Source organism: Squalius cephalus, assembly GCF_949319135.1.
Source record: "Squalius cephalus genome assembly, chromosome: 5".
Classification (NCBI taxonomy): Eukaryota; Metazoa; Chordata; class Actinopteri; order Cypriniformes; family Leuciscidae; genus Squalius; species Squalius cephalus.
In genome coordinates, this window is record NC_137126.1 from 4,431,537 (window position 1) to 4,447,221 (window position 15,685).

Genomic DNA, 15,685 nt, shown 5'->3' on the forward strand with positions numbered 1-15,685 from the left:
TTTTCTCTTTACGGTTAGAGTCCATTCATATTCACATATTAGGATACATGGCATCTCCATGATATTTATGAATGCTGCATGCTTGGTGCCATCATACAGAAATGCAGTTCAGTCTCAATTCTGGCTCAACAGTGTCTCAGCGTCATCTGCGCTCATATTTAAATATGCTTTTCTCTTCCTCTCAGCATTTCTCACACCGCTTGCCCATTTCCAGCCCCACACGAGCCAACAGCGCCGCCCTCATGGCCGAGTCCAGAACGTTCTTCTCCGCCACTCTTTCCACAATAACTTCAGGCTTGTCCTCCTGGTTGAAAAAAAATAATTAAATCTTTGTTTTTTGCTTTAACACATACATTAAAGGGGTGGTATAATGCCCTTTTCACAAGATGTAAAGTAAGTCTCTGATGTCCCCAGAGTGTGTATGTGAACTTTTAGCTCAAAATACCCCATAGATATTTTAATATAGCATGATAAAGTGGTCACTTTTTGAGGGTGAGGAAAAACGCACCGTTTTTGTGTCTGTTCCTTTAAATGCAAATGAGCTGCTGCTCCCGGCACAGGGGGCGGAGCTTCAAGAGCTTGTGTCGTTTTACCTCACACACACATGCACTGAAAATTTCAAAACGTTTAGCCTTTTATGTTCAAACCAGAGTCAGACAATGATGGAGAGACTCAAGAAGAAGTGGCAACATGTAGAAGCAACAGGACATTTCTGAATGGTTAGTTGATGAATTTATGAAGCTGATGTGTAGTTACAGTGCTATGCATAAGTTTAGACACCCATGCTAAAGTTGACTAAAAAGAGGAATAAAAAATCATCTTTTGGAAACTGAACTTAATGCCTTAATTTAAAAAATTAGGAAAAATCCAACCTTTAAGGACACCAATTTTCTTTGTGAATGAATAATGTATGGTAAATAAATAAATGTTCTTCCTTAAAATACAGGGTGCATAAGTTTGGACACCCCTATGTTAAATTCCCATAGAGCCAGGCAGATTTTTATTTTTAAAGGCCAGTTACTTCATGGATCCAGGATACTATGCATCCTGATAAAGTTCCCTTGGCCTCTGGAATTAAAATAGCCCCACATCATCACATAGCCTTCACCACACCTAGAGATTGGCATGGTTTTATTTCAGTTAGCCTAATAGCTTGATTTGCATTGAGAGATGATCTTATGGAAATTACTCCATGCCAATGTTGTTTATTAAACAGCAACATTACACACTAACTAAAGTTAGAAAAGTCAAATCATAATCAACCACCCCTTTAACAATAACAAAAAACTTTAAGACCAGTCAAATATATATAGCGCTTTTCACAATATTCACTATTTCAAAGCAGCTTTACAGAAAATCATGATGTTAATGTTTATAAAATTTTTAAAGGGGTCATATTATTCCCTTTTCAAAGTCTTGATTTTGTTTTTGGGGTGTACTAGAGTATGTTTTCATGCTTGATTGTTCAAAACACATTATTTTTCATGTATTTTACATTATTACAGCACCTCTCTCCCCAGTCTGGCCCGAATGCATCGGTTTTAGTTCATGTTTCGATGAAGCCCCTCCTTCCTAAATATTTTCTATAACTCTGTATTACAGTCATAATGTTTCCTTACGTACCATTAGTCTTTTGCATCTGACCTTTGCTTCAACTGCCCACCTTCTATGCTGTCTGTAAATAGTGTTGTTTTTTGTTTCTCTTTGTATCCAATTGTGATATCCAAATGCAATCGCTCATTTCTTGGACTGGGCAAATGTCTACTGTCCATTTATGTATGAACTGATTGTTTGTTCTTTACTGTAATTGTGAGGCGTCCTTGAGCTTGGGAAAGGCGCTAAATAAATTAAACATATTATTATTATTAAATATGAAATGTGCTGTGATTGGTTAGCTGGCCCAGTGTGTTGTGATTGGCACCGCATGTTTGGGAAATGTCACGCCCCTTTCCATAACCGCAAGTTTCTTCTGCTCAGATGTAAATGTTAAGGATGGCATCAGTTTCAAACCAATTTAAGCCTGATTCAGACTTAAGAACTGATTTCATGGTCAGACTTTACAAGCATGGATTTCACAGGACTTTGCACCTTGGAACCTATTTCAAGGTTTGCATTCTCGAGCCACCAGGCACTGTTGTTGTGCGAATGAGCGGCAAGTTAATAACTAATGATCTTCGCAACGGAAGTGAATCATTCAATCAAAACTAACTGTTGCTGGACAACAACTTTATCCTAGAGCTGTTGTAAATCCTAAACAATCTGTTACTTTAATTTCCCATTATCATTGTAAAGCTGCTTTGAAACAGTCTATATTGTTAAAAGCGCTGTATAAATGAAGGTGACTTGACTTGATGTTTCAGAGTGGTATGTTTTTTGTTGTCATTTTGCTTTGCCCTTTGTTTACATCATAGCAAATACATAAAACTTATAATTGGAACTGTTAATAGAAAACGCAACTAGAACTAATAAGACATAATTACAATTTGTGATCCATAAACAACAGATAATGTTTTGGCTCATGTGTGTATATCGCTCTCTGCTAGTAAACTGTATGCGGATAAAGATGGGCATACTTGTATATCCAGCTTTATATAAAGAGCTCGGCAATAATATAGTAACATTTTGTGATGACACAATAAATCAGGCAGTTGTGATTTGCTATATAGTATATATGTATGTGAGTATACTGTATGTATGCAAATAAAGTTAGGTAACACTTTATTTTACAGTGCGTTACATATAGTTACTATAGTAATAACTACAAATTATGCATAATTACATGCAACTAACCCTGAACCAAACCCTAATCCTAATACTAACCCTATAGTAAGTGCATTTAGTTCATTAATATTACTCAGTACTTAAATGTCTAATTACACTGTAACAATGACACCTTAAAATAAAGTGTAACCTAAAGTTAGATATAATATACTGTATATCCAACTTTATATATATATATATATATATATATACAGTACAGGCCAAAAGTTTGGACACATTACTATTTTTAATGTTTTTGAAAGAAGTTTCTTCTGCTCATCAAGCCTGCATTTATTTGATCAAAAATACAGAAAAAAAATGTAATATTGTGATATATTATTACAATTTAAAATAATTGGTTTTCAATCTATTATACTTTAAATTATAATTTATTCCTGTGATGCAAAGCTGAATTTTCAGCATCATTACTCCAGTCTATCACATGATCCTTTAGAAATCATTCTTATATTCTGATTTATGAGTGTTGGAAACAGTTCTGCTGCCTAATATATTTGATGACTAAAAGGTTAAAAAAAGAACTGCATTTATTCAAAATAAAAAAATATTTTCTAATAATATAAATCTTCTTTACTATCACTTTTTATCAATTTAACACATCCTTGCTGAATAAAAGTATTGATTTATTTCAACAAAAGAAAGAAAAAAATTACTGACCCCAAATTACTGACCAGTCGTGTATATACAAAAGATTTCTATTTTTAAAAAATGTGCTTCTTTTTTTTATTTTTATTTTTATTTTTTTACTTTTTATTCATCAAAGTATCCTAAAAAGTATCACAGGTTATGAAAAAATATTAAGCTGCAGAACTGTTTCCAACTTTGACAATGAATCATCATATTACAATGATTTCTAAAGGATCATGTGATAGACTGGAGTAATGATGCTGAAAATTCAGCTTTACATCACAGAAATAAATGATAATTTAAAGTATAATAAATTGAAAACCAATTATTTTAAATTGTAATAATATATCACAATATTACATTTTTTTCTGTATTTTTGATTTTGATTTTTCTGTATTTTCTGTATTTTTGATTTTTCTGTATTTTTGATCAAATAAATGCAGGCTTGATGAGCAGAAGAAACTTCTTTCAAAAACATTAAAAATAGTAATGTTTCCAAACTTTTGGCCTGTACTGTATATATATATATATATATATATATATATATATATATATATATATATATATAGCTGTGCAATAATACAGTATACAAAGCATAATCCCCAACTGTATTTTATAAAATAAACACAAATCGTTTATGGATAAGATACTCCGGTAGCTTGAAAACTCTTTGTAGCCTGTGATGCATTAGAATCTCAATGCAAACCTTGTGAACGATGAGCGATGTAATTTGCCCGTTGTCAGCTTGATAATCGAGCCAGAATAGCTCTGTGCCGGTGTTCTCCTGCTCTGTGCCCGAGCTGCTCTCATTCCAGTCCTCTGCCTCTGCATTCACACCAGTTTCAGATCCATCTGAAATAAACCAGGAGTCCAAAAACACGAGCCCAGCAGCACAAAAAAACATTTTGTCAGTTTTAATTATTTAAAAGCCATTTTGCCAACCTGGCCCATTATATTCACAATTATAAATGCTTATTTAGCTGGTTATTATTTAGATTACTCTTGGTGCATTAGTTAAAGCAGGGTTCACCAATCTCGGTCCTGGAGGGCCGCTGTTCTGCAGAGTTTAGCTCCAACCCCAATTAAACACACCTGAACCAGCTAATCAAGGTCTCATTAGGCATACTAGAAACTTTCGAACAGGTGTGTTGGAGCTGGTTGGAGCTAAACTCTGCAGGACAGCTGCCCTCCAGGACCGAGATTGGTGAACCCTGAGTTAAAGGTTTAGTTCATCCTCATGTCATTCCAAACCTGTAAGACTTTCGTTCATCTTCGCAACACAAATGTCTTTTTGATGAAATCTGAGAGCTTTCTGTCCCTCCACTGACAGCTACGCAACTACCACTTTCAAGACCCATAAAGGTAGTAAAGACATCATTAAAGTAATCCATGTGACTCCAGTGGATTAACCTCAATTTTCTGAAGTGATACGAGTCTTTGTTTGTGCAAAAACACATAATTTACCCCTTCATTTACGAAATATTAATCTCCAATGCTTGTTCACTGCTCCAAATTATGTATTTTGCTTGAGTCGCTTCATAAAACTGAGGTTAGACCACAATGAGTCACATGGATTACTTTACTGATGTCTTTACTACCTTTATGGGGCTTGAAAGTGGTAGTTGCGTAGCTGTCAATGGAGGGACAGAAAGCTCTCAGATTTCATCAAAAAGATCTTCATTTGTGTTCTGAAGATGAACGAAAGTCTTACAGGTTTGAAACGACATGAGGGCGAGTAATTAATGACAGAATTTTAATATTTTGGGTGAGCTAACCTTTTCAATTTATTCATGTTTTTTTATTTTTATTAAGTTAACAAGCAAAAATGCAAAGAAAGCACTTCTGCGGTTTTGATTTTCCTTCTGTATGAGAAGCAATTTTGGCACTGTGTTGATCCACACTGGATCCTACAACAAAACCACAGACCACACTTTACATTGTTCAATAATAATGAAAGAAACTCTTTCTGCCTTTGTAACGTACTCTGATGGCGTGGATGGTAGACCTGGCGGTCGGGTCTTCGTGGACGGCGAGGGGTGGTGGTGTGTCTACGCCTCTGTTTCTCCTGGGCCTGTTTTACCTCCCTGTCATAATCATCCCTGTAGAAAGATAAAAAAAATATATATATCACATATTTAAATTTTAATGAGGGTATGTAAACACTTAAGACACTGCCCAGAAGATCAGCAGCCTTAAAGCTCATTTCGTACAGAATTCTAACAGAAGAAAACTAGACATAACTTTCCAATATGACTATTATTATTATTCCTTTAAGTAAAATGCCCTGTATTAGCAATTGCGAGTTTATATCTCACAATTCTTACATTATTTCTCACAATTCTGAGTATTTAACTTGCAATTCTGACCTTTTTTTCGGAATTGTGAGATATAAAATCGCAGTTATGGGTAATTGCGACTTTTTACCTCACAATTCTGACTTTTTTTGCAACTGCAAAATTCCTTGCAATTCTGACTTCTGAGTTTATACTTTATTTCTCATAATAATGAGGTATAAACTTGTAATTGCAAGAAAAAGTTTGAATTGTAAGATAAAATAAAATATGCAATTACCTTTTTTTTTATTGTTTAACCAGTGACAGAAACAAGCTGCCATACTGTAGGACTGCAAAAGGAATTTAATGGAAATCTTTCAGGATTTTTAAAACTCATACAACTCCCCCTTTAATTTCCAGTAGCAAGACAGTATCTCAATCTAATACACGTGGAGTTATGATAAAGAATACATAGTATAATCTCCAATGTATTTATTATATTATAAAATCCAGTGGGGCTATACTTTATTATACTGTACATAGGAATGTCAGGTTTTTCTCAATTTAATTCAAAGAAGATTCTTATTGAATCCCATTAGGACTGGATTCATATTATGAAAGAACGTCCAACAGAAATCATTTAGATATTCCTTGTCATTTTAAGCTTTCGAACTACATGTTTATAGTTTTCAGATAAGTCAGGCTACTATAACGTACTAAGAAAACACAACAACTAGCTACTACAACTGTGTGTAAGAGAGAGAGACCTGGCGATCTGATTCCTCCTGATGTGCTTCAGGAACCCGTGGCTCATGTCCAGTCGACCACCGGGCTTGTATTTAACACTCTCCCCCTCTGCATCACACATAACCTCCATGGTTCTGCACTGTTTATTAAATTACTCTCAAAATAAATTCATTTTTAGCTTATTAAACATTGCATCTCCGATCACCGGGGGCCGAGAACTGCAGATATAAAAAGAAAACGTTGGCCAATAAAAACTACACTCCTAACTGTCGAGTTTGTTTTTTCCACAGTTTCACTCGTATATTGCTCTTTTTTCAAAATCCAGTAGCGCATATTTTTGTTTCATAAAGTAAAGTCCATCATGCAATAGAAAGTGGCTAGTCGAGAAAGTACAGTACAGGTCGTGTCCAGTGTTTGTTTTTCGCATCGACCCCGAGTTGATGTGCCCTTGGCCACCCCATTTTAGAGCGGAAGTGGAAGCGGGATATTTGTAACGCTCGCTGAATGCGTGCGACGAGTGTTCATTCAACAGTGTGTTGACTTGATTTTATTTGTTATTAAACGTAAAATGATCGCAGGCGTGAAACGGGAGAGGGACGTTGATGAAGACGAAGAGGAAGGTATGTCTGAAGCGTTTATTTGCTTGAAGTCGGTTTAAATGTGGAGGCCTCTGTCTGTTTTTAACGTAGCTGCTAAAATACCTTTACTCAATTAATGTTATTCGTTTAATAATAGGCGTGCGAAAATCTACTAATCAAACGATTTATCTTCAGGAGATCGTATGTTTATGTTCTCACATGTGCAAAGGTGTAATGCACAGGAACACTGATGATAATATCTGTTTAATATCTGCTTTGATGTCATGTATTGTATTGTAAATCTCCATCATAGAGACTTGCATGTTTGGGTTTCATCAACGTGGAACTGTAAACAACATGATTTTAATATGAGATGTTTGTTTACTTTCAGAAGTGCGTGTGAAAATCGGCCGTGGTCATGTTGAAGATCGCAGAAGTCGCCATTGTCCATATCTGGACACAATCAATAGGTTCATAAATATGACTAACGTTATATGATGTTTATTATTGTAACCCAATGTTGCTCTTCTGCTGTAACACTCGCTCTGTTGTTTTGTTTTTTAGGAGTGTTTTGGATTTCGACTTCGAGAAGCTTTGCTCAATCTCTCTTTCACACATTAACGTCTATGCCTGTCTGATCTGTGGGAAATATTTCCAAGGTACATTTTTTACAATATATGATTTTTCATATCTGTTGACCAATGGAAGATGATGGAATCTTATTTCCGCCATGGCAAAGAAAAATACTTAATTGTGACTTTTTAGCTCACAATTTTCTTTTTTTTTCTTTTTTTTCCGCAATTGTCTGTTTATAGCCAGCAATTCTGAATATGTTTATCATAATTGCAGGATATAAACTCATTTAGATATCAACTTGTGCAATTGCGAGGGAAAAAAAAGTCTGAATAGTGAGAAAGTCGCAATTACCTTTAGCCTTAAGGCCCTTTCACACCGGATGCGTAACGAAAAAGCGAATAGTTCGTGTGCGAATAGTTCGCGTCAAAACCCATCACATGAGCCGCGTAAACACGGTCTCTATCTCTATCTTTGACGATTAGCTTTCTATCCCAAATGTAGTTTAGCCTGCTAGCCTACACAGCACAGGACTATACAACAACTAAAACTATCACACAACATACTCACAGTCGTGATAACCGAGTTGGTTGGCAATGCTACGCCACACAATCATTGTCCTTGTAGTATATGATTGGCTGAAGTCTTTTCTGTCGCCGCAAAAGGAAAAAAAAATCGACATCGAAACGAAAAAAAAAAAAGTCGTTTTTTCGCCGCAGCACATTCGCGTTCGGTGTGAAAGCACTCATTACACAAACAGCTGATCAAAAAATAAAACCATCGCGCGAATTATTCGTGCGTAAAAATCGCGTCCAGTGTGAAAGGGCCTCACAGACAGGGCTTAAGGCCCTTTCACACCGGATGCGTAACGAAAAAGCGAAACGAAAAAGCGAATAGTTCGTGTGCGAATAGTTCGCATCAAAACCATTCACATCAGCCGCGACGCGAATTTGCGACGTCTGTGACGTTCAGAGAGCTTCAACATTCCAAAACTTTCGCGCGAATCGCGCCGACAGCTGAGAAAACATGGACACTTCATCATCATCATCATCATCATCCAGTCATAGTCATAGCATCCAGTGAAGACGAGCTTTTCATTTATTTAAAAGACAGAAAAGAAGGTTTTGGGTGCACCCAATCTTACAGAACAGAGAGTCTGAAGGGGAGTATGCTTATGTGCACAGTTTTGTTTTGTTTTTTGCGTCTTCAACAGTGCGTTTTGTAATGTAACTACACATTACATGTAACACACGAAGTAAGTAAGTTAAAAATCATTCGACTAGAAACTGTAGATATCACACAATGAATGTATAGTATAGCCTACTAAAAGCAGCCCTAAATAGTCTCACTGCATTTTGTTACGTGTTCAAAGTAAACACGGTCTCTGTCTCTATCTTTGACGATAATAGTGTTAGCTTTCTATCCCAAATGTAGTTTGGTCTGCTAGCCTACACAGCACAGGACTATACAACGACTAAAACTATCACACAACACACTCACAGTCGTGATAACCGGTTGGTTGGCAATGCTACGCCACACATTGTCTTTCAAATCATTGTTCTTGTAGTATGTGATTGGCTGAAGCCTATTCTGTCGCCGCAAAAGTAAAAAAAAATCGACATCGAAGCGAAAAAAATAAAAGTCGTTTTTTCGCCTCAGCACATTCGCGTTCGGTGTGGAAGCGCTCATTACACAAACAGCTGATCAAAAAATAAACCCATCGCGCGAATTATTCGTGCGTCAAAATCGCGTCCAGTGTGAAAGGGCCTTTAGATTAAGCCAGGAATCAGGATTAGGCCTTAGTTCAATTAGGACATTTAAGTAGCTTTTAAAAATGTGCCAAAAAAAAACAACATTACTGGTGTTTGTTTAAAGGAACACGCCGACTTTTTGGGACTGTAGCTTATTCACCATATCCCCCAGAGTTAGATAAGTCCATACATACCCTTCTCATCTCCGTGCGTGCCGTAACTCTGTCTGACGCACCCACCGCTAGCCTAGCTTAGCACAAAGACTGGAGGTAAATGGCTCCAGCTAGCATACTGCTCCCAATAAGTGATAAAATAACGCCAACATTTTCCTATTTACATGCTGTGATTTGTATAGTCACAGTGTGTACAAATAACAAGGTCACATGAGACACAGCCATCTTCTAACCGTATACATACTGGGAACTATATTCTCTGAAGGCGAAGCACTTCTACTTCTGCGGAGTGATTTACTCCAACTCTGAGCGAACTCTGCTCCTCACCACAGGGCTTCTCAGGCGCTGCGAGCAAATCACTCCGCCCATGTAGCAGTGCTTCGCCTTCTGAGAATATAGTTCCCAGTATACGGTTAGAAGATGGCTGTGTCTCATGTGACCTTGTTATTTGTACACACTGTGACTATACAAATCACAACATGTAAATAGGAAAATGTTGGCGTTATTTTGTCACTTATTGGGAGCAGTAAGCTAGCTGGAGCCATTTACCTCCAGTCTTTGTGCTAAGCTAGGCTAGCGGTGGGTGCGTCAGACAGAGTTACGGCACGCACGGAGATGAGAAGGGTATGTATGGACTTATCTAACTCTGGGGGATACGGTGAATAAGCTACAGTCCCAAAAAGTCAGCGTGTTCCTTTAAGACAAAACAATGACACTGACATTTTAAGATGCATCAGTGCAAGTTGCTTTCAGTTAAAACAGCTCAAACATGCAGTTTAGTCTGGGACTAGCTTAAGCCTTGTCTGTGAAACTGGGGCATTATAGTTTTATTCAGTGGCCGAAACAAGCTTCCATCCATCCATGGTCAACAGATAAAAAAATAAATAATTAAGTGCGAAAACAAGCTTTCATACAATGAGGACATCTGTTTCTCTAAATGGAAGTACTTGCATGAGCTAAATAATCAAAGTGACTATGTAAATTTGAAGAACACTGTTCAGGCTAATATTTTGGCTTATTTTGTCCCCATCAGGTCGAGGTCAGAAGTCTCATGCGTACATCCACAGCGTTCAGTTCACACACCACGTTTTCCTGAATCTCCACACGTTAAAGTTCTACTGCCTGCCAGACAATTATGAGATCATTGACTCCTCGTTAGAGGACATTACAGTGAGATACGGGTTTCCTTTAATCTGTTTACTGACAATATAATATTGAGATTTTATTCTACCATCTTTTTGAAAAGTGTAATTACAGTGAAATAAAAAGTTTGTCTTGTTAGTCTTGCACTGATTGTTCTAAATCTCTGATTCATTTCTTTATTACAGTATGTGCTGAAACCCACATTCACCAAGCCGCACATCTCTGGTTTGGATAAGCAGGGAAAGCTGTACAGAGCCTACGATGGCACCACATATTTACCTGGAATTGTGGGTCTCAATAATATCAAGGCCAATGACTATGCTAATGTGGTTTTGCAGGTAAAATATGCATCATATTGAGTTTATAAGTTTGTCAAAACTGTCTGTAATCCAAATGAATGGACATTTTATATGCAATTCAAATACATAAGTCTTAAAGTCTTGGCACACTGAGTCCGAAATTTTCATACAAACATTCCGATCGGGTTCTATTTCCTGAGAAGTGTTTTGACAATTCAGAGCCACCGAATGACGAATACGAAAAAAATGCATACGGACATTTCGGACTTCGGTGTGCAAGGACCTTTAGGCTTAAATATTTTTTTGAGTGCACTATGTCACCACTTGTTTTCTCCTAAGGCGCTGTCAAACGTGCCCCCTTTGCGAAACTACTTCCTCGAGGAGGAAAACTATCGTGGAATTCGCCGGCCGCCGGGCGACATCATGTTTCTGTTGGTGCAGCGTTTTGGGGAGCTCATGCGCAAGCTGTGGAACCCCCGCAACTTCAAAGCCCACGTCTCGCCGCATGAAATGTTGCAGGCTGTGGTGTTATGCAGTAAAAAGAACTTTCAGATCACTAAGCAAGGTATATCACGACACACACTTCTGAATACTAATGCACTGCATCAGGGCTGGACTTGAACTTTTTTGCTCACCAGCCACTGTGGCGAGTGGTTTTCTAAAGTTACAAGCCACTAAGCATTTTCACTGGCCACAATTTTGACATTGATACTAGGCCTGCAACAACTAATCGATAAAATCGATAATAATCGATTATGAAAATCGTTGTCAACGAATGTCATTGTCGATTAGTTGGTCTGCTCACGTCACGGGGAGCGTTACTGATGACGTCACTTTCATGACAACGCAGTCACGCGAAATGGCAGAGAGTAATCGGAGAGAAACATCAGCACGGCAAGCAAAAACTGTATATTCTCATTATATGAAGATGTTAAAATGGTATAGTCTAGTTTAATTCAATGCTACTGTGTAAACAGCTTTGTTTACTAACTTCGGGACAGTCACACTAGATCTATTTTGTATTGAGCATCAGGTTGCGCAATCAGTTCGCTCGCAACATAAGTGATGGATTAAAATAGCGCTACCGCAGAAATAGGTTAAATTAAATGGTGTTTACAAAGTGAAGCACTAAATATAAAGGCAGTTAATAACAGCAGCAGTAAAATATTGTTTTTTAGTCACTGTAGTCAGTGGTTTTCAGCGAATGCTTGTGCAGTAATACATCATTTTTCCTGTACTTTTAACCAAGCCTGTTGTCAGCTGCGTACCTCCATTCCGCTCTCTTTTTATAGCATTTGTCTACTATGTAAGGGATAATCCCGCTTATTACATGTAAAATAAATCAATAATTTTACACAAAATTTTGATTTAAAAAGGAGTTTATTGATTTAAAAATGATTGTATTGCTTCCGCTAAAGAAAATAGTCCGTTCCGTCTCTACGGTTAGAATCCTGCGTCCATAGCAACGCTCTGTTTTTCTGGTGTGTTATACTTCGCAGCGGTCTGTTATCAAGAAATAACAGATCGCATTCTACATTGGAATTCAAAATCTGCTGCTTAATATCTTATTACAAACATGTTTGTGTCCTAATTTCATAATGTGAAGTTTATATGAGCAGCGCAACTCAATATTTTGTTTTGTTTATTTATATTTTGGATATTTAAAGAAGTTTTACTGTTTAAAAACTGGACAAACTTTTGTGTTTGGGGTTTAAAATGTAAAAATTAAAGATTATATTAGTAAAACTCAATGTGTGGCTTTTGCACTTTTTAAAGTACACTTTTACACATAAATACCCTGATTTAGGGTTTTATTTAGTTATAAACAAAACTATAAAAAAACCTATCCGATTAATCGATTAATCGGAAAAATAATCGTCCGATTAATCGATTATCAAAATAATCGTTAGTTGCAGCCCTAATTGATACCATGGGGAAAAACTGCCATATAGATATTTTTAATATTATCTCATAATTTGGCAGCCGGTATATTAGGCTGCTGTCACTTTAAGACCTGACGCATGGATCCGTTATCACAAAATCTGCCGGAATGAGTAAAATTATGCACATACGCGCAATCCCACAGCGAAATTCAAGCCCTGAAACACCAACAATATTCATCCAGAGCAAATGAAACAAGTGAGTGAGGAGAGGCGGGTTTGTGTGTCACTCGCTGTCGGAGAGATGAGAGAGCAAGAATGCACAGCTATAACTGTGTATCAGGCGGAAGAGTTTCAGATATTTCAGTATCGTTATGTATCGAAAAAACAATATTTTTGACAACACTACATTAATTGCACTTAGTTTATTATTTCAGATGCCTTTTTAAAAGACTTGAAAATTGAAAAATGTAAAGTTTATAAAATTCAACCTGAAATTCACCCACATTTGGTGGGTTGGCGGGTTAATAACAAGCCCTGTACTGCATACTGTGCTGTATATACAGTGCACTGGGTTAATGTTTTTCTTAAGCTGCTATCTTAGGTTCTAGGTTGCATGTTTAATTCAGAAAGTAGTGTAGTAGCTTTGGGAAAAAGTCTGCCGTGGAGCTCGCAAAAGTGCGCATCAAGGGTGTATCGACCGCAAATAGTGCTCGCAAGCACCCTTCTGACACCTAAAATGGCAAATGGGACACCCTACGTTCTCGTGGACTTAACGGACACGTGCACGCAGCAGCCATTGTAAGTCCACAAGACCGAAAGTGCATTTGAACTGTGCCATTTGGGACAGGACCTATGTCCCTTAAAGTCTTTTCACTCGGCGGACATATTTGCAACACCTCCGGCATTCAGCTAATTCAGGCATCCAAGACCAAGTCCCGCATGAATGGGGGAATCCTGAACTCTCAAAAACTCCTTGCCACACTCACAATAAAATAACATATTTTAAATCAGTAACAAAATCTGACTAGTTCTCACGAGAGCACAATTTGAATTTGCTCAGCGAGTAACTCTGGCGTCGAGTAATGATGCTCATTAAATATGCCCTTGTATCCGAGCTGCACCAATCACATCGGTGTATCTGATATAGGCGGGCCAGAGGCGAACTAAACAGAAGACGACAACGCAATCCCGACAGTGATTGGTCGTAGTGTTATCCATTTGCATGCAGCCTCGAGCTGGGCGATTTTCATTACTCGATGCCAGACCATCAAGGCGTTCGCACACCGGACGAGAAGCGCCGCGTCTAGGACAACACGAGATATCGCACACTGGATGCGCACTTTGTCAGTTTATGGCCAGCAATATTGTTATGTTTAAGGACATTATGGAATTAAGATAATGTCTGTATTATGTTATGATTGTACTGTACAATTAAATACAATCGTTACCAAGTCTGCGGTCTGAACACTTTACCTCAGAGCGTCCGTTAACTGAATGAATTGAGAATATCACCTGAAAATCCGATAACATCAGCAGTTTTCATCCACGCATCTGATTTCTGTAAATGAATGTAAAACTAAATGTATATTGCAGCACAGGGTGAAGTCAGTATATACATTAACTATGATTTGAGACAAATAAATGTACATTTAATATAAAACTAATGGCGTGCTGTGGCGTGGCAGGATTTTGAACAAGGTCCTGAGCCGTAGCTGGGCGCCGCGGTCAAACGCCGGTGTGTGTACATTCATAGAGAATAATGTGTTCGAATTTTAAAGACGTGGCGCTGCGCTTCTCGTCCGGTGTGCGACCCCCTTTAATCTTTCAGATTTGGGTCTGGATTTCCAGGCTAAAATCTGACATGAACTATCCCATAAATGTTGTTTCTTATGCTCATATAGCTTTAGAAATGCTTATTTTTGAGGCTAGATGCGCATGTGCAGTCCTAAGTCTCAGAACAATGACTGTTTTTATAGCAACCAGAGCTTCTAATGGCAGAGCTGCAGTGATGCGATGACTTTATCAATCAGCGATTGGATCTTTTATTTAGAAGGCGGGATTTATTACACCAGATTGCGCTTTGCACTTTCTCCCATTTATATATAAGTAATATGAGTGCGCCGTCTTTGTATGTGTAAAGTTAGTGTGGTAGAATGCTCAAACAGTAGTCTGTCATTCTCCTAAAACAGGACTGTGCACTTTTTAAACTGGTGTTGTGCTCTTTGTCCTCTAGGGGACGCTGTTGACTTTCTCTCCTGGTTCCTGAATGCATTGCATGGTGCTCTTGGTGGGACAAAGAAGAAATCATGTGAGTTTTGTTTTGTGTGTTTCTGATTGACATTGTAGGAGTGTGTGTTTGTGCTAGTTTCTTCTCAGTTGTAATCTTCATAAGTACAGGGTGAAATGGTTTTTCTCTTCTGTCTACAGCCATACTTGCCAAGGTGTTTCAGGGGTCCATGCGAATCTTCTCAAAGAAGCTTCCCCATCCAGACTTGGTAGGTTTCTGCTGTTTGTGCTTGCTAAAACCATTTAAAGGGGTGGTTTATAGCTTTATAGCTATAAATAGCTTTCCTGTAGCTCAAACAGTAGAGTGTTGGCACTTGCAATGCCAAGGTCATGGCTTCGATTCCCAGGGAAAGCAAGAACTGATAAGAATGTAAATGTGTACCTTGAAATGCAATGTAAGTCACTTTGGATAAAAGCGTCTGCCAAATGCATAAATGTAAATGGTTGATTATGATTTCACTTTTCTAACTTTAGTTAGTGTGTAATGTTGCTGTTTGAGCATAAACAACATCTGCAAAGTTACGACGCTCAAAGTTCAAAGCAAAGGGAGATATTTGCTTTTAAAGAAATCGCT

The 15,685-nt window shown here is 37.7% G+C and overlaps 2 protein-coding genes across 2 annotated transcripts in view; one reads left to right on the plus strand and one right to left on the minus strand.

Moving 5' to 3' along the window:
• On the minus strand, positions 1-6,894 carry cUnh2orf68 (chromosome Un C2orf68 homolog). Its single transcript, XM_079871533.1, has 4 exons — positions 6,446-6,894; positions 5,389-5,504; positions 4,112-4,257; positions 1-304 (listed from the first exon to the last, which is right to left on the minus strand). Exons 1-4 carry the CDS (start codon positions 6,553-6,555, stop codon positions 182-184), a joined length of 495 nt encoding a protein of 164 aa, XP_079727659.1. The 5' UTR covers positions 6,556-6,894; the 3' UTR covers positions 1-181.
• Positions 6,885-15,685, plus strand: part of usp39 (ubiquitin specific peptidase 39) — a 15,463-nt gene continuing 6,662 nt past the window's right edge. The window contains exons 1-8 of the mRNA XM_079871522.1: positions 6,885-7,045; positions 7,395-7,473; positions 7,568-7,662; positions 10,534-10,670; positions 10,829-10,981; positions 11,282-11,507; positions 15,059-15,133; positions 15,253-15,320. Coding sequence (XP_079727648.1) covers positions 6,994-7,045; positions 7,395-7,473; positions 7,568-7,662; positions 10,534-10,670; positions 10,829-10,981; positions 11,282-11,507; positions 15,059-15,133; positions 15,253-15,320 — 885 coding nt within the window. The 5' untranslated portion in view covers positions 6,885-6,993. The remainder of the gene's footprint in view (positions 7,046-7,394; positions 7,474-7,567; positions 7,663-10,533; positions 10,671-10,828; positions 10,982-11,281; positions 11,508-15,058; positions 15,134-15,252; positions 15,321-15,685) is intronic.